The sequence below is a fragment of the Carassius auratus genome, chromosome 27 (assembly GCF_003368295.1).
Source record: "Carassius auratus strain Wakin chromosome 27, ASM336829v1, whole genome shotgun sequence".
In the NCBI taxonomy this organism is placed as follows: Eukaryota; Metazoa; Chordata; class Actinopteri; order Cypriniformes; family Cyprinidae; genus Carassius; species Carassius auratus.
Window position 1 is genome coordinate 18,308,076 of NC_039269.1, and position 19,615 is coordinate 18,327,690.

At 36.7% G+C, this 19,615-nt stretch overlaps 1 protein-coding gene across 4 annotated transcripts in view; it reads right to left on the reverse strand.

Annotated features, from left to right (window-relative positions):
• Nucleotides 1-17,073: 17,073 nt before the first annotated feature.
• tnk2b (tyrosine kinase, non-receptor, 2b) overlaps nt 17,074-19,615 on the reverse strand; it is a 155,572-nt gene continuing 153,030 nt past the window's right edge. For all 4 annotated transcript variants that reach the window (XM_026206353.1, XM_026206350.1, XM_026206348.1 and 1 more), the window contains one exon: nt 17,074-18,130. In XM_026206353.1, the coding sequence (XP_026062138.1) occupies nt 18,124-18,130 (7 nt within the window). In that variant the 3' untranslated portion in view covers nt 17,074-18,123. The remainder of the gene's footprint in view (nt 18,131-19,615) is intronic.

The window sequence follows — 19,615 nt, forward strand, 5'->3', positions numbered from 1 at the left end:
AGAATCTCTTCAAAGTAACTGATTCTGTCCTCAACATCTCTGTGCTCGCTTTTTGGCACTGATGGGTAATCAGTCCCTGATGATAGGCCATACACTTTAAAGGAAGGGTTGAAAAAAATTAAAGGCAACTGAAAGTGTTGAAGGAGGCTGAGAGAAGAGTATACTTTCAAATCAGTGAGCCAGAACAACTAAGAAAGGCTAGGCTTAACAGACATTGTTAGAATCAGAAAAGATAATGCAATGGGCATTTGTATCGCTGTATTACTCAGTTGCTTACTGCAAAACTAATGAAGATATCATCTTAATCGCCTCATCAGATAGCAAAATAAAGTCCTATATAATAATAGTATAAGAATTCTTAATATATAAACAAACCGCTGTATATAGTCATAACACTGGAAATTGTGTAATTACTGTCCCAGAATAAAGTGAGCCAGGGTTCTTACCAGTGACCAGATTTGTGTACACTATAGGCTATATTTATTTTAGCTCCTGAAATTTTAGCACATGAGTTTTTATTATGGACCTGAGTTTTGCACCCCTGCAATAAATTATGATTTAACAGCACATACATTTTTTCCCCTTTACACATGATGTATTCGTGACGAGTGGGGTGGGGCAGAGGGCCGTGGGAATGAGGAGCGAGGCCGGTGGAGTGATTGGAGATGAGCGACACCTGCTCGACCCACTGGTCTCGAGTCCCACGGAGGAGATGGAAGGATATAAAACTGGAGTGACGACAGTGAAGGATGAGAGAGGACCAGGCCTGGGCTTTTAGTTGTGTTTGCTTTTTATTTGTGCACATCAGTTGTCCGTGAGGGGCTGATGCGCTGTTTTGTGTTTATTTTGATTATTAAAGTTTCGTTTTGATTGTCCGCCGGTTCCCGCCTCCTTCTTCCCGATGATTAGGAAGTTTTATTATTACAGTATTATTTGCTATATTTTTTTATTTTATTATGGCTTACATTTTGAGTTATGTATATAGGTGACATACTTGCATTTAAAAAATTAAGATAAATTACTATTTGTGTACATCCATTTGTAATTAAATTATGTTTTATTAACAAAGTATATTAACAAACATATAGTGCAAGAGAGAGCCGCTCTGCTGCACAAATGCGTACTACTACCATGTGTTGCAAGTTTTTATGTGTGGTTCGGTAACTTACAGTGATGGAGAAATGAGCTGTGTGTCATCTGAAAGTTTTTGATCCAGTCAGTTTTTCTTCACCGGGGTCTTTCCCTTCAGTTTTGTGTGCACAACTCAAATGCTCCACTCCCCATCCAAATATAAAAACTGCTGTCAGTTAATTAAGATCTGAAGGAGTATTCAAAATGCTACTGTAAGCTGCTGTGTGAACGGGGCAGTAAATGTAGTTGTCTAATTCCAAAAGCTGACAGGGTTAACGTAGCCTATGTCAGTCTGCTTGCTCTATCTGTTGCTGTACAGCTCGCTGGATATGGACATGTGCTTGATTCCAAACTGCCTCACTTCGCTGTATCCAATCACTAATGGATGGGACCTCTGAAATTCTCCAGACCAAAGAAATAGCAGAGATTGGAAAGGAACACACTGGAATGGAGTGAGACCAGTGGAACATAAATGATGACAGTCTAATGTTTTCCATAAAAAAGCATGTCAGTCTAGCCCCATACTGCCTGCCAATGCTGGCCTGTCCAACAGACAGAGCCATCGAACTAATTCTAGAAGTTTGTTATGGATGTTTGCAGTATATATTGTTATATTCATAATCGTTCATCATAACCCTGCACAATAAACTTTTCTCTGTTGATGTGTACACTGGCACAAGGCTGCGTAATATGGCTGTATAATCTGTCCCCACCAGCAACCTGGCTCACACGTTTTAGGAAGAAAAACTAATTTTAAGGTTGTTTTAAAAAATATGGATGCAATCAAGTTTCATTTCTTATTTCAATGTTTTTAGTGTTCTATAGCCCTAAACACACTGCACGATTTTCGACTATCCCAGACAAAAGATTGGCATCGTGAAACAATCGTGGCCATTTCTGTGACCATGGATCCTAATTGGTGGTCCTGTGTTGTATAGTGAGAAAGGTTCAAAGATGATCGTTGTTACGGTCTTGCGAGCAAAGATACAGCATGATCATTGCACAATGTCTTTGCTGGTATGATCCACATTAACTAACCAACCAATAAAAATGCAACATGAAATCAATGTGACATGACGCTAAAATATAAAACTGCTTACCTCAAGCTCTTATCCCTTCCACTTACACCGCTTCTAATTTTTTCAGCACACATAATAAATAAAGCTGTTAAAGTGTGATTTATCATGTCATTTTTTTTAGCACTAACGCATGCTGATGACATTTTACTCTTTTATAGTAACGTGCATCGTAGTGTACAATAGGTGCCAACATCGTACAGTTTACTCATATGTTGTAGCCAAGTTTATTAGATCCATGTCACACAGTGTGAAATGCAGTTATTTTATAGGATTGCTAAAATCGTGTGCTTTTAAATTTGGGCTTTTAACATTTTCCATACTATATTTAAATAGAGTGGGAAATGTAAAAAGATTTTGGGCCCTATCTTGCACCCAGCGCAATTGACTTTGTACACCGACGCATGTGTCATTCCTATTTTGCACCTGCGCAAAGCGCGCTTTTCCCTCCACAGAAGCACGTCGCTAAACTAGTGAATGAACTTGCGCTCCCTGGGCGGTTCAGCGCAAAAAAGGAGGCGTGTTCCGGCGCAAACAATCCCTGGTGCTATTTTGCTGTTCCATTAAACAATTGCGCCACTGACCAGAAAAAACCTAGTCTAAAGTCAGTGGCGCGTTGCGCTTTGTTTCTTATGCTATTTTAAGGGCGCATGCTTGACCATAATGTATAGCGTGCACAACGCGCATACACTTTGCTCGTGTAATCTACACAGATGCAACAGTTATTTTTGCAAATCATAAATTGTTACACTTAAAAAAATATTAACACATGAGATGACGGAAATCATTGTGGTGTGCCACGAAGATGTGAAAAAATAGGCATAAATCTAGCTCACAAATTATTCAGGCTAATTGTAGTAATTAAGGATCAGACCTGTTTGAGGTCATATATGTATATAAGGACATCTGACAAATTGGTTTGTCCGTCAAGAACCAGGAAAAAAAATCGATGAAACAATTGTGGCTATTTCCTCCCACGCCTGTTTAACCGACGCTATTTTGGGTAGGTTTCTCCCATCCCCATACAACACAACTTCTCTGTCTTTCATTGCTCTTACAAGAACATCAGTCTCCTCGGCTGTGAACCGCTCCTGGCGTGCGCCTGGTAAATACGCCATAATAATAGCAATCCATAATGGAACTTGCGCACCTGCTTTTAAAGGGAATGTTGGATGACGCTCTGATTGGTTTATTTCACGTTACGCCCAAACCACACCTATGAATAATGAAGCTACTTCAGACCAACCCATTTTAGATTTGCGCCGGGCGCAAGAGCCATTTATCCCGCCGGGAAAATAGCAACAGCGCCGAGACCCGCCCACAAAGTTACTTGCGCTTTGCGCTTTGACACTTGCGTTTCAGATCGTTAAAATAGGGCCCTTTACCTGCGTCTTAGACTTTTTCACATAAATCAAGTCAACTGGCCTTCAAAATATTTTACTAAAATGAGTGCACAGCTTGTGTAAAATAATTTAGCCTCATTACCTTTAGGATTATAACAAAGTGTCAGTAATTTCTTGAGCTGTCTTTGCATACCCTTGGCAATGTGCTGATTTTATACTCATTAATGTCAGTCACAGCTCATATTGCCTTGGCAAAACGGGACATTAAGACCCCATTGTGACAGGCAGTTCTGTTTACGGCAACCCTTCAGTCTGAAGGCAGCCGTTCAAATTGAGTTCATTACAGTTTTTTTTCAAATTGCTTACAATTTAAGAAACTATGGCTCCATTTCTCTAAACTCTAATTTAAAATAATTTGAACTCGATTTCTGTATAGTAACCACACATACAAACATCAAATTCATAGCCAAACTACTGTTCCAATGGGATCTGAAAAATGTAAAGCATTACACTGTGTCTTTTGCTTGTTCAGTGTGCAGTGGAGTGCACAGGAGTTTGTCATAGCACTCATACAAACATTTATGTACACAAATACACTGTATATACAGTATGCATATTCAGTATATAAGTTAACTGTTAACAGAAACACAGAGGGATTAATATTTTTCATTGTATTTGAATAAGGGATTAACAGTAACAGACAACAAAATACATTTGAAGACTATAAAAAATAGGCCTGTTACTGTAATGTAAAGAAAAAAATCTCCTGTTTGAGTCAGGCCACAAAACCTCATTAAAACCACATGCAATGTGCTCTCTAGCTAAACAACGGGGGAAGTAGCATCTGGAGTGGCATATTCATCCCTGGCAAGCTCCCTTGTCTGTAACCACAGGCCTCCTTCATTTGTATACCTTCCAATATCACACCAAAAGGAACTCGTCTATTGGGTTTAAAAATGGAGAATGTGGTGGCAGATCGTGCATCAAAAGTTGTGGATGGTCATTACACCAATTGTGGACCAGAGCAGCCCGGTCGGTGGAAACTTATGTTGTCCCAGATGTCCCAGCACGGTTGTTTCAACGCAAAACGTGAAATGTATCAATATGGACGTGAGCAGTGACTATGATCAAATCTCACATCTGGTCTCAACTCGTGTAGGCAAGTTTTTGAATTACCTGAACTTGCGCACAGCATAGTAAATACGGTGGAGAATTGTAGAATGACAGCATTTTTATTTTCCTGACCATAAAAGGAAGCTCATTTGTCGATCGTTAACCAGTAAGATTAGAATGTGTTCTCTTTTTTTTTTTTTTTTTTTTGGTTTTATACAGGGCTTTAGCTTTATATGCATGAATAACATAAAATATATAATAAACACTGTACCACAAGTATAGGCTACACTAGTTTTTGTGACACTATTAATGAATTGTATTTCATTTCTATATATCCTAATTTGATTCATTTAATCCATTTGATCGCACAGGCACCTCACTCACATACAAACAACAGAAGTTCTACAATTGCCTGACATTTCAGCCATTCATCATGAAACTAAAATGCAGTTAGCCAAACAGAAAAGTTACAAAGTTTATTTTAAAAGGTCCACTGTAAAACAAGCGTGCAGTGCCCTAACAAACATTTCTGCACACTTGAAGGATTTTACATGGATATTAGAACATGAGGGAAGTATAAAGCCATGTTTAGACTACATAATGAATAATAGTTATGCAAACAAATGTTACAAATATGGCAAAATGGAGACATTTGTATTCTTGTGGTATGAGAAATGCTGTTTCAGTTTTTTTGACATTTGTATACTGTTTATAATGAATCCCACAGTAGCCTAATTTGTGATTGGAGTAAGATCAATTTCTCTTTCATGAGATAACTTCCTCTTTTTGGCCGGGTTTCTTGTCATAAACTCTAGGACGAGGCTTCTAAACCAGGGTGTGTGTGTTTTTTTTTAATAAATAAAAGTCCAATCACAATATCAACAAAAGATACTTTAACTTCAAGCAAAAACAAAATCAGTGCAATTTTATGCATCAAGTAACAAATTAGTAAACAAAATAATTACATGGAATCTGTTACTGCAAATATAAGCAGATTTTCTCTACAGAGGTGCTATTGACAAACATTTCTATATACTAATGTTATTTTCCAACTTTTCAGATTTTGAGCTAGGAACATGTCAGTGTGCTCCTCTGTAAGTTGTGCCCTTTTTGCACTGCAAATGAGCCCTGATGTACTAAATACATGCTCTGAAGATGAACTTGAAGCAGAGATGCACGGATACTTCTTAGAAAACTGGGCAAGGTGTGGTAAAGTTATCCCATGTGTTCTCCACCATGTGAATTGGTCCTCTTCTGCAATGATTTCAGGCATCTTTTTATATACAGAGAACTCATTTTTGAGTTCCATTTCTGCAGCCCCATGTTCTTCTCTGGATGATGAATCCTCTCCCTGTTCACTCTTTTTCCCCCCTGCATGCTTTTTAACAGTCTCTTCAGAACTGATTTAGGTTTTTTTTGCTGGTTGTTGTTTGTCATCTGGAGATGATGTTTGCTGACTTTGGCCCCCTGCTTCTAGCAAATTGACACTAACCATAAGATTCTGTTTAGCCTCCTCTCTTATGGTTACAAAACTGTCCTTGAACCTTGGGTCAAGAAATGTGGCTGTTTTTAATATCAGCTGCAGGTGTTTTTATATCTCTGTCTGCGATATTCCTTGAGGTTGTCTTTAAGTTGACGTTTTAGGTTGCTATCCCCTATTCTAGAAATCTCTCCAGCATTTCATAGGCTGAGTACCAGTGTTTAGGCTCATCATAGATCATTCTGTGTTCAGGCAGTTGGAAATCTTTTAGTTTTTTCTTCAGCTGTCAACCTCGACAGTGATCCAGACACACGGTCTATACCCAGGCCCTTGTTAATGGCTAGATGCAAGTTATGCCCAAAGCAGGGGACCCATGTGAAGTCTTGATTAAATGTTTTCTTGCTTGCTGAAGCATTATCAGTGGTGATACCAGCCATGTATGACATGTCCAGCTTCCATGCTTCTTGTATAATCTCTTCCAATGCTTCCCTCAAGCATTCTGCTGTATGCTATGAGTGAGCTATGAGTGAGCCCAACACAGCCCAAATACCAGCTCTGCATGTACCAGGTTTCAGTGACAAATTGAAGAGTTACTGCCATGAATGTGGAAGTGGCCCTGCTTGCCCACAGATCAGTGGTGCATCAAAAACAAAAGGTTTTTCTTCCAAGATGGTTCATGGCTAAAAGTTCTGTGAAGGAAGGGTATACCTGTTGTTCAAATGTTCAAAAAGTTGTTTAAAGCCAGGTTTCTCAACAGTGTACACAGGGATCTGATCCATTCATACAGGTACATCTCAATAAATTAGAATGTCATGGAAAAATTTGTTTATTTCAGTAATTCACTCAAATTGTGAAATGTATGTATTAAATAAATTCAATGCACACATACTGACGTAGTATAAGTCTTTGGTTCTTTTAATTGTGATGAATTTGGCTCACATTTAACAAAAACTCACCAATTCACCATCTCAACAAATATGAATACTTCATAAGACCAATAAAAATAATATTTGTAAAAAATGTACATGTACTCAATACTTGGTAGGGGCTCATTTTGCTTTAATTACTGCCTCAATTCGGCATGGCATGAAGGTGATCAGTTTGTGGCACTGCTTAGGTGGTATGGAAGCTCTTTGAAAGTGGCCTTCAGCTCATCTGCTTTTTTTTGGTCTCTTGTTTCTCATTTTCCTCTTGACAATACGCCATAGATTCTTTGTGGGGTTTAGGTCTGGTGAGTTTGCTGGCCAGTCAAGCACACCAACACCAAGGTCATTTAACCAACTTTTGGTGCTTTTGGCAGTGCGGGCAGGTGCCAAATCCTGCTGGAAAATGAAATCAGCATCTTCAAAAAGCTGGTCAGCAGAAGGAAGCATGAAGTGCTCCAAAATTCCTTGGTAAACGGGTGCAGTGACTGGTTTTCAAAAAAACACAATGGACTAACACCAGCAGATGACATTGCACCCCAAATAATCACAGACTGTGGAAACTTAACACTGGAAGTCAAGCAACTTGGGCTATGAGCTCCTCCACCCTTCCTCCAGACTCTAGGAACTTGGTTTCCAAATGAAATACAAAATTTGCTCTGATCTGAAAAGAGGACTTTGGACCACTTAGGACTTTGGACTGTCCAGTTCTTCTCCTTAGCCGAGATGCCTCTGACATTGTCGATGGGTCAGGAGTGGCTTAACAAGAGGAAAATGACAACTGTAGCCAAATTCCTTGACACATCTGTATGCCTTGAAACCCAGCCTCAGTCCATTCCTTGTGAAGTTCACTCAAATTCTTGAATTTGTGCATCTTTTTTTTCCCCACTTTTTCCTTCCACTCAACTTTCTGTTAACATGCTTAGATACAGACCTCTGTGAACAACTTCATTTGAGTTTGCTTTATATATATATTTTTTTTTTTTTTTTTTTGCTGTTCAAATACAGCTGGAAGTGTAGGTTGTAAGTGCATTGTTTTTGTTGCATGTAGAGGCTCATTTTATTTCTGGTGCTACAAGAGAAAAACTTTTTTTTTATTTTTAGACCACACTTTTATAATGAACTGCACTATCTATCTTAGAACTTAAGTAAATGGTAATGGATATTTGTTAACATTAGTTAACATGAATAAACAATGAAAACCTTAGATAAAAGTTCATTTAAACTAACATTTACTAATACATGTAATAATTAAAACCCCAAATTCTATCTGTTAATATTTTTTTCATTGGACCAGATCTAACATGATCCGTTGTATTTTTATTACCTACTGTTATCAAAGATTAAAATATACTGTAACAAAAGCATTGCTCAACATTCATAAATGCTGGTTAATACATTAACATTATTTGATGAACAGATTTTAATGCCGGATTCACATATAATCACTTATCCATGGACGCAAATGTGCGTGCACCCAATGCGAAAACAATGCTCACTGGATCGACATGAAGACAAATTGCAGAATTCAAGTAAGAATTTTGTGTATAAAGTTAAATAAGCACAAGTTATTTTTATATTTGACCACAAGTATTTAATTGTCTTAGATTCCTCAGTAAGATTATATTAACTTTAAAGGCGTGCTATTATGCTTTCTCAACTTTAGTTAGTCTGTAATGTTACTGTTTGAGCATAAAAAGATCTGCAAAGTTACAAAGCTCAAAGTCCAATTCAAAAGCATACATTTTATTTAACAGAAATCACTTTTCAAAAACGTTTGGACTACGCGATAGCTTTCCCAAGACAGATTAACTTAGAGTGGTTACAGTCATCAAGGTTTAAATCGTGCTCAAATTTATTTGATTTTGACGCAATATTTACACTGAAGCTCGCAGCAGGCGGCTTTGGTAAGAGGCAGGGCATTTGCCGACCAGGCACCGAGTGCTTCCAATCACAACACAGATTGGCCCAGCTAACCAATAACAGCACATCTCATATTCCAGTAGGCAAGCCAGCCAGATATTCATGTCAGACTGGGGAGAGAGGTGTTGTAATAATGTAAAATGTGTGAAAAAAATATGTTTTTCAAAACAAGCTAGTATGTGAGACTGTTCGACTACAAAACAAAACCAAGACCTTGTAAAAGAGCATAATAGGACCCCTTTAAAAATTACAGTGAAAAAAAAACTAGACAAAACTCAAATCAGCAGCAGTACTAGGCTATCTTGGTTAATGTTTCAGCAATGTTAAAATGAGAACAGTTACCAACCTCTCGAAATTCTTTATATAGATCTGTCTTTCGGGGTGCTTTGTTAGCGCCTTTTGATAGGACTGCTCTGTAGCATCTCTTGCATATTGTCTTGCTTGTGTCCTTCCGCTTTCCATGTTCATTTGCTTCAAATCCAAAATATTGCCAATGAGCACTCCTGCTGTGTTCTTTATCAACCAAAGCCGGTCGCGGGGCACCTCAGTCGCCATCTTTCTATTCACTTCACTTTTGCTATTTAACCAGAGTGAATGAGATGAGACGGGCACTGCGGTCACTTGTGGTTTTTGTCAACGCGCCTTTGGAGAGAATTGAAAGTGACAGTTTGGCTAGTTATTGGTGAATCAATACTTCGGGAAATTATTGGTACTGTTCAGATATTTTAGTATCGATATTTATCGAAATATCTATATTTTTGACAACACTACCATGGACAGCTGAATTTTTTTATATTCTTCAATATTCTATGTGGTCCGATCACAGCAGTAATAGAAATTAATGATTTCTGTCAAGTTTTAAGAGCATTTTTACCTTTAAGTAATTTTTTTCTAAAAGTGTGCACCACATTTTAAGTCAGATTCTTGCATTTGGGTTGTTACCAAGTAAATTAAATAAGCATCAACAGAATTTATCTTTGCAATGCAGAGGAAACACAGAAGCTGCATTAAAAGTGTCATACTGTAGATGCATTTACACACTGTTTAATGCAGCTCAGAGGGACATGGAAAACCTTAACCTGCAGTTACAAATGCATGAATAATGTTTTGATATATTAAACGTAAAATATTGAAAACTGACTTTTGGAATAAAAAAAAAAAAAATGAAAAGATACCTTGTGAAATTAAAACCACCAAGTAGGCGGCAGTAAGTCACTGTTGATAAGTGAGTCATTACCACACAGACGCTAAGACAGAGCGTGCAATTGGCATGCTGATTTCAGGAATGTCTACCAGAGCTGTTGCCTGTGAATTGAATGTTATTTCTCTACCATAAGGCATCTCCAAAGGCGTTTCCGAGAATTTGGCAGTACATCCAACCGGCCTCACGAACACAGACCACGTGTAACCACAACAGCCCAGGATCTCCATGTCCAGCATGTTTTTGTTGCATTCATTGTCACAAACAAGAATGAAACTACACAGTTAAAAAAAAAAATCTAAAACAATTAAAAGAAACGCATAATATAGTTTATTTGAATTCTGGCACTCTCCCCGTGAAGGCTTGTGCCGTGCGCTGTGAAGCACCTATCATCTGATGGGAGCATAACTTAGCAATAAGGGTTTTTTTTGCACAAATAATGCTTTTTTTTTTTTCTTCAACATTTTTAATGTATGTGTCTGTGTTTTGTGGGAAATGTGGCTAAATCTGCATGATTACCATCTCTATGAGTGCAAATCATTGTGTGATTACTGTGTCTCTGACAGCTATCAGTGTAAATAAGTCTGAATAGAGTGTGATTACTGAAAACATGGCGCATCTGTATGACCAGATGTGAACCAAGATGCAGTGGGGGCCCCAGGCAAGATTAAAAGATGAGGCCCTTCTAAATGGTTATATATATATATACACATTACATATATAATATATTATACATATATAAAATTATTGTACAACAGGGGCGGTAGAGACAGAAAATACACTTCACAATAAAATCAAAAGACAAAGAGAGGGAATCTATGACATTTGCAATGTAATATTTCAGGTTGTTTTTATAGCTGTAATTAATTTGCATCATCACAAATATGTCATTACAGTGTATGGAGCATAATTTAATAGCATATTGCTACAACATAAAAATTTGGGGGGTGGGGGGTAGGCTTGTGTTTCGAGTATCGAGTATTGATTGGAACTGGGACTAGCTTTACGATTTTCCCGGAATCGTTCAAAAGTTAAAATTTCGATTCCTAGTCTGCCAACCGGAAGAAGAAGAAACCACTGAACACCAACAAAGAAGTTTCCACCGGAATATTGCCATAAAAGAGCGACATGGATAGCGTGCGTCGGCGGTCCTAAGAATGGCCTCACTTTCCTAAACAGAATGAAATCTCGGCAACATGCAACATTTGCATCAAGATTGTTTCATGCATAGGAGGTTGCATGTCGAACATGATAAAGCACCTCCAAGTTCATGGAGTAGAAATAAATATGTGCCCCCTCTTTGACTTGCTGTGCTGACCGTCCTCCGCTGCCTCTTCTTTCTCCTATTTATGCGTTCAAGCTTCTTCTTCTTTCTTCTTCCCAGCAAACGTGTTTTCTCCACAGCAGGAGATAATAATGTTATCTGTACAGAACGCTCACGCATTCTGCCTGAGAAGGCAGATATGATCATTTTCCTAAGCAAGAACGGTTTCTGATTTTATACTGTACCTGCTGCTAATCCTAGACTGGGTTTTATGAGTTTTTTTTTCTTATTGTAGGGCCCTATGATTTCTGTGATGCAGAAAACGTGTACGGAATCGTGGAATCCAGTCATAAAAACAGAATTTACAATTTAACGCGGAATGTCACAGAATTTGCCAAATTTTTTATGAATTATTCAAAAGTTTGTCATTTTGCTCTTACATAAAATCGTGATATGGAATTACATCTGTAAATATTAAGCCGGAAAAGTCTATTTAAATATGAATCCTGCATGTTCTGCATGTCTGTGTAAATGAATGGCGCAGAACCGTTTCTTCGGTCATTGTAAAATTTATGAAAAGTAAAAAGTTCATAGAATTAAAATTGATGGAGAAGGTCAGACTCTTTCCTTCAGAAAGACTGTTGTTTAGCTAGATCGTGTAAAATATCCTAAACTTTTTTTTGACCGTGCCTCTTCGGAATCGAGGATCGTTAGGAACCGGAATCGAAACAAGGAATCGAAATTGGAATCGTTCAAATTCAAACGATACCCCTCCCTAGTCGAGGTGGGGTATTTTATTTAAAAAAGTATTTTATTTGTATTTTATTTAAATATGATTGTTTCAAAGAACAGGAAAGAGAATTCAATAGCTGAGTTAGCTTGTGTGAGTCTCTGAACATGCTATCTATAATAGGCCATATGTGTTGATTAATCCAGAAGTGTAAAAATAAGGGAAAAAATAGTTTGTGACTTTCTATTGTCTTGTTAGGTCGTATTTGAATTTATATTCGGACGGGACTAGTTTTACAGGGGGTCGTTAGAGAAATATGTGTTTCACAGACGTACTTGGTGATTTTAATCCCGTCCGAATCTGCCACGTCTGTGTTTTTCTCACACAACCTCTGTGATAATTCCAGAGCAAATTACCTACTGTTTTTTTTAGCAAACTCAGTGATCCTCTGAGAAAAGTAATCCCGTCCGAATGCGAATGTCTGTGATTGCTGGTGATATTTTATTTCACAATGCGTTTCCTTGTGTGTTTTGGCCGACGTGAATTACCGTAGATGCTCTTACTGTGCGCATGTTTGATATATTTTCTTACCGGCAAAGAATTAATAATAAAAAATAATAATAAAAATAATAAAATCAAGAGCAAGATCACGTAAACTGTTAATACCGGCTATTGTAATATCAGCCTCAGGTAGATTACTCACGTTCATTTATGCACTCAGTTACATAATGTTTCAATTACATATGTACCTTTATGAAAATTAAACATACAGTAGGTTTAACCTACTACACACACACACACACACACACAAAGGAAAAACAAGTTAAACTAAAGGAACCACATATTAACATGGTTTGCTATACTAGCCATTTAGTATTTATTGTGTAATAATACTAAGGCAATCATTCTGAATGAATGCAATGCACGCATACAGAGCGCGTGATCTCTGTGACGCCCAGATCCACAAATCAGACCCTCCCACCTCTGTAATAAACACGGAGATGTTAGTCCCGTCTGAACTGGTACATGAAAATCGCAGACGTCAGGTGGTAAGAATCGAAACTCAAACGTAGTTTAGAAAACTAGTCCCATACGAATAGGGCTTATAATAGGCCCTATGTGTTGTTTAATCCAGAAGTGTAAAAATAAGGATAAAAATAGTTTGGGACTTTCTATTGTCTTGTTAGGTCGTATTTGAATTTAGATAGCAATAATTTGCAGTGTGGTTAGAAGTAACACAACATGTGTAACCGTATCTTCACCCTGTTTCCAGTTGGAGTGGGACCTGAAAAGTTAATTCATACAATCTATATTACAATGAGCTATATTACAATGAGCTATATTACAAAGTCTGTTACCACCTGCAAAAATCCAGCACAGCAAAAACAATTTCTCAGGGGTTCAGTGGGGGATTCTGCAAATAAGATGGTTTGTGCATGCTGTAATAATCAGTGTTGCAAGGCATTAATAATTTGCTGGGGGTGTTGGGACACTGAACAATAGCCCAGGACAGAAAGATGAATGGTCTAAGGCTCTGAGAACCTGATCAACGAGCAGCCAAAGCAGAATATTAAGAGAAGAAGAGACCTAGGAACAGACTGTCCTCTACAGATGCATTTTAAAGGCTTGTTTGATACTTCATGTGGGTCCTTGTGTTATATACAATAACAAAATCATACAAGTATTGACTCCTAAATCAATGCACAATATTCTTCATAAATATCAGTTTTTCCCTGAGGATCTGAAAAGTAATTTAAGATAAATGCCACAAAAATGTGAGCTTCGTATATTCTTTATTTCAGTCATCATTCAATCCATTTGTCTTAGTGATAAAGGAATAGTTCAACCAAAATTAAAATGTAAAAAAACTGTAAAATGTAAACTGCATTATTGCATAGCTCTGTTTACATAAAGTTGGATTTTAGAGGTGTCGCGATATACCAGTATTGACGATAGCACGTATTCAAAGCAACAATTATCGATATCATGTTAATTTAGTGTGTGACCGATATTAGCAATAACGCAATATTTAAAATGAACAGTTCTCTTATGATAACACCACATGTAAATACTCCATCGACAGTACCTGGTTGAGCTCCCAGGTGGCAGTCAGAAACATTGTATTAACCTTTTAACAGCGGTTTTCTATGTTCATATATTTAAGAAAAGGGTGATTATTTTAATAAGTACCACGTTTTCTTTACTCTTCTTATTTTTGTATTTGCAATCAATACGGCATGTGTTTAGTAACACTTTATTTTTTTTGTTCAAATCTATTAACAGTTACATGATTAAAATTGATCTTGAAAAACTGAGCAACCACATTGCTACATTAAACTTGTAAAATGTTAAGCTGGTCACAGTGCCATGCACTTAATGTCTCATCTGCGGTCATTCTTCAATACGTTTCATTAGTTAACATTAGTTAACATATATAATTAACAAACAATAAATAACAATATTTTTATTAATCTTAGTTCATGTTAATTTCACAATTTACTAATGCATTATTAAAATCACAAGCTGTGTTTGTAAACATGAATGCACTGTGAACTAACATGAACAATTAACTGTTTTTATTAATATTAACAAAGATTAATAAATTGTGTAATAAATGTGTTGTTCATTGTTCATTCATGTTAGTTAATGCATTACTGTTAACACATGACATCTTATTGTAAAGTGTTACCATTAATATTCAAATTGCAGAACTAGACAGTATTTTCCCTCGTTATATCATAGTAGCTTCAAAGAAGATGGAGAAAGCCAGAGTGTGGTGCCCTGCGTTTATCAGTACCCTTATGTTCGTTGGGTGAAAAAGAAAAACTCAATAAAGTAAAAAATCCATTGATATTGTGAATTCATTTGGCCACAATAACCGTGATATGAAAAAACTAATATCGTGACAGCACTATTGGATATATATATAGCTTTATCCTATAGTACACTCAGGTAAAGCGTTATACTACTATAAATAACAATGTCAACTTTTTTGTAACCATACCCAAATGGATGCACAAAGGAATTATTCTTCTCTACCACTTATTCTAAAATAACCAATTTGTATCATTTAACACACTAGTTCAGATATATGGGGTTGGGGGAAAGCAGTTTCTCCATTATGAACAACTAAAGTCCATAGTTAAATTAAAGATTAATACAAATACATCCCTGTCAGATAATGAAAGAGATAACGCAAATCACAACCTCTAGAAAATTAATAACCTAACTACATAAACGTACATCAAATACCGATGAAACAATAGCACCACGAATGCCCAAATGGGAAATAGTATTGGCTTTCTCCCCCAGTCTCAACCTCTGGAAGGAAATATGTTTTCTTCCTAATGGATCTGTAATTTTATATTTGACAACGATAAATATACCATCATTATGGGCTTTAAAATCTTCATCTATTTGTTCATTTGATGACAACATCATCTTTATCGCTAAAAGAATTCTGTTAAAAGTTCTGTTAAACTGGAAATTATATATAGAAAAAGAGAAAGATCTTCTGCCGCAGACCAGAGTTCGACACCCGAGCCACATGTGAGTGCCATCTCTTACCATGGAGTCAAGCTTGCCAACATGTCCATCCGAGAGCTAGAGCCAGATGCCACTTTAATCCCGAGGCCGAAGCTATCACTGGACCCCTTGGCTTCACTGCTGGATTCCAGTCCCCTGGCTCCACCTTGGCTCTGTGCTCCCTCAACTCAGCAGAAGTCCATTATCACTAAAGCTCCACCAGTCTCCCCTGTCCGTCTGGCTACACCTTGGGTTTCACCACAGACTTCTGGCTGCATCTCAGCTCTCCAACGGGATCCTCATTCCCTCTGATTCCACCTTTGTCCTCACGCCCTCTTGAGTTCCCCCATTCTGCCAGTACCCCATCACAGGTTGTTGCCTCTGCAGTTTGGCGGAGAATGCACCATGTCCCCTGTCAGTTCTTGGCTTGTATTAGTGAAGTGCAAGTATTTATTTTCCTTGAGGATATATATACAGTATATACAGTATATATATATATATATATATATATATATATATATATATATATATATATATATATATATATAATATCCTCTTCAAATGTTTACTGGTGTTAAATGTTAATGTTAAGATATAAAGACAGCTATAAATGTTAATGCAGAACCATTAACATTTATAGCAGTCTTTATATATTAACATGCGGATCATCATGCATTAACTCCTAAATAAATTAAAACCTTCCTAAAATGTTAGCTAAAACTACATGGTATTTGGCACTTCACCCCTGTAGGGTCTTTAAAAAAGCTTCACCAGACTGGGGAAACTCAATGTTTAAGAAGGAGAAAGAAAATATTAAGACTCAAAGATAAAAAAAAAAGATAAAAAAGAATAATTTTAATAAAAAATACATATATTTATATCATATACTGTAAATTGTGCATTATTACAGTTTCTTAAACATTTAGGATATCAAGGTTCTAATTGTAAAGCTATTCAGAGCAAACCTTTTGAGCACATAGACTAGACAGAAAAAAGAACTAATGAACATGAACAAGAACACATTGTTAATGGGCAACTCACTTCAGTTTTACTAAAACTATAACAGAATAAAGGAAAGACTAGGACTAGCTTCCACTCTGGGCTAAATCTTCAGATGGTTAGCATTGTAGCAGGATGGTGTTTGCCATTGTAACAAATACTTTAAGTCCCATTCTCAGATTGCTAGGATGCAGGAGAGGAGGGTAGACAGCATTCTATCATGAACACATGTTAGCACTGAGCATTCACAATGCTGCTAATAGTCAACACACACCACTATTGCACTGCTATTCAGTTGTACAGAGAAAAACATCCCTGTGGGTTCATTTGCATAAATTAGTCAGAATTGTGTTATTCATTGGTCATTTTTCAGGCAGATGTATTTATAAAGACAGGCAGGTTTAAAAAGAAAAAAAAAACTTACTGCAAAGTGTTATGCTACCAACAATGCCACATCACCACTGTACAACTTTATACTATTTGAGACTAGTGCTGTTCCAGAAAACAATGAAAATAACATGTTATAAGTTGTGCTTTGTGAAAAACAGTAAGTTGTCCAATTAAAAATAACATAAGTGCAAGAAGAAAAGGTTCACTTATCTAGCTTTGGTGGTATTTCGGATTGATTTTCAAGATTTTGACTTTACTTTAAGATTGGAAGCAGCATTGTGCAAATCAACATAAAACAGTTTTGTGACTTTACTGATAAATCCAGCAAAGTCAGTTGGCTTGTAAGGAGTGATTCATAGTGATTTGTGAGCAAAGTACAAAAGTTATAAAACCAAACATGGAAGAGAGAGGGTCTTAAGTATATGTCAAAATGGGTGACAAAGCTGATAGTACAACATGAAGTTTTTTTAAATATACATAATTTCAACATATATACAACATCTGAACTAGGTCAATAATTCTTACTGTTACAGGTGACCCACACAAAACAGATTAAATTAAAAAGGCAAATGTAAAACTGACAAATATCTGATAAAGACCAACTCAAATCAGATGCATATGTATAACCAAAACATCTGAAAATATATACATAGAGGCTTTCATTAGACTGTTTATTCACCTCTTGTTTGTAAAATTACAATGAAAAATCACAAGCAGCACCTTGTTTTCCATCTGTTGCTATCAACTGGAAAATAAAAAGCAGGTTTCTTTAAATGTTGACCTGTGAACTCTGTATTGCACCCTAGAGAAAGATTTCAGGAGCACAGTCACTGCCTCATGTATGGACACACACACACACACTCTCTCTCTCTCTCTCTCTCTCTCTCTCTCTCTCTCTCTCACACACACACAAACACACACATCAGATCTGGAGGTAAAATGTGATATGATAAAGTCCTGGTTGGCCCACCAAGTCATCTCAGTGCTCTCAACATTGTTTTAGGGTAAGGGGCTTTTACGATGCATCATTGTCTGCAAAAATGAAAAGAAAGAAAAGATGATTAGATACATAAAATTCATACAGCACTTGACAATAGGAAGCTAAACTAATACATACGACAGAATAAAAAACAGGAAACAGGAAAAATAGAAAAAGAAAAATGGAAAGATTTGCTTTATAATTAAAAGCTACACAAAAATGCCAGTAAAGCATCTTGAAATGCAGTCCTGCACAAGCAAATAGTGAAAGTATACAATTTTATACACATTTTTCACACAAGTTCTGACTTTGGAATAACATATACACACACGTCTACTTTTTTGCAGACTCAGCCCCATCTGGAATTTTTCTTATAGCAAAGTGTCTACAACAGATTGCAACTGAGCACAAGAACTAAAATTTATTTAAACTAAGGATGAGCATGCCCTGAGGCATAATCAGTATGTATATTGACTGAAATTAATTTTCATAAAAGGGGTCCTATTATGCTCTTTTACAAGGTCTTGATTTTGTTTTGGAGGTGTACTAGAACAGGCTCTCAAATTATTTTCCACATATTTCCAGTAGGGGGTGCACTGAACAGCATGACTTATAACAGTTTTTTCATAACAAAGAACAAACTATGTGGAATATGATTTTTCAACTCAATCAGATTATTTTAAATGAAATGATCACAGATAATAGTTTTGATGTCCCTGGCTAAAACCAAATAATTATATTGGTCTAAATGAGTCTACTCCACCAAACTACAAACACTTTGGCTACTGTTTATAGACCACCAGGGCCGTATAAAGAATTCCTAAAATAATTTGCAGATTTCCTCTCAGACCTATTAGTTACCGTTGATAAAGCGCAAATTTTGAGAGATTTTAACATTCACTTTGATAATACAAATTATGTGTTAGGACTTGCATTTACTGACCTAATAAACTCATGTCAAGCAAAATGTCACTGGGCCCACTCATCGTTTTAATCATACGCTAGATTTAGTTATATTGCATGGAATCGATTACTAATAAAGATATTGTACCTCAAAGTGATGATGTTACTGACCATTTCCTTGTATCAGGCAATCTGCGTATTACTGATTTTAACTATATGGCTCCGGTTTACCATCTGGGCAGAACTATTGTTCCAGTCACCAAAAACAGATTAGCAAATAACCTGCATGATTTATCTCAACTGCTCTGTATACCCATAAATATACATGAACTAGATGAAACTAGAGAAACTTCAGACCCGGATTGAAATACAGCAGACAGAAAATCCTGCCACTCCACAGAGCGCCATTCGCATAGTTTTCAATTAAATTACATTATATTTGCCCGAATCATTGTTAAATGTACATAATAAATTGTATATTGAGCATTTTCATCTAAACATTTTTCTTTCTGTGGCTCTAATATAGTCTGTATGCTTCATTTATAGAGCTTTAATATAGAACGCTCTTTCCATTTGCTCTGTATTTTTAACAGTGAACTTCAAGAATGAACAATGAGGCATAGGTAAGTTTGAAG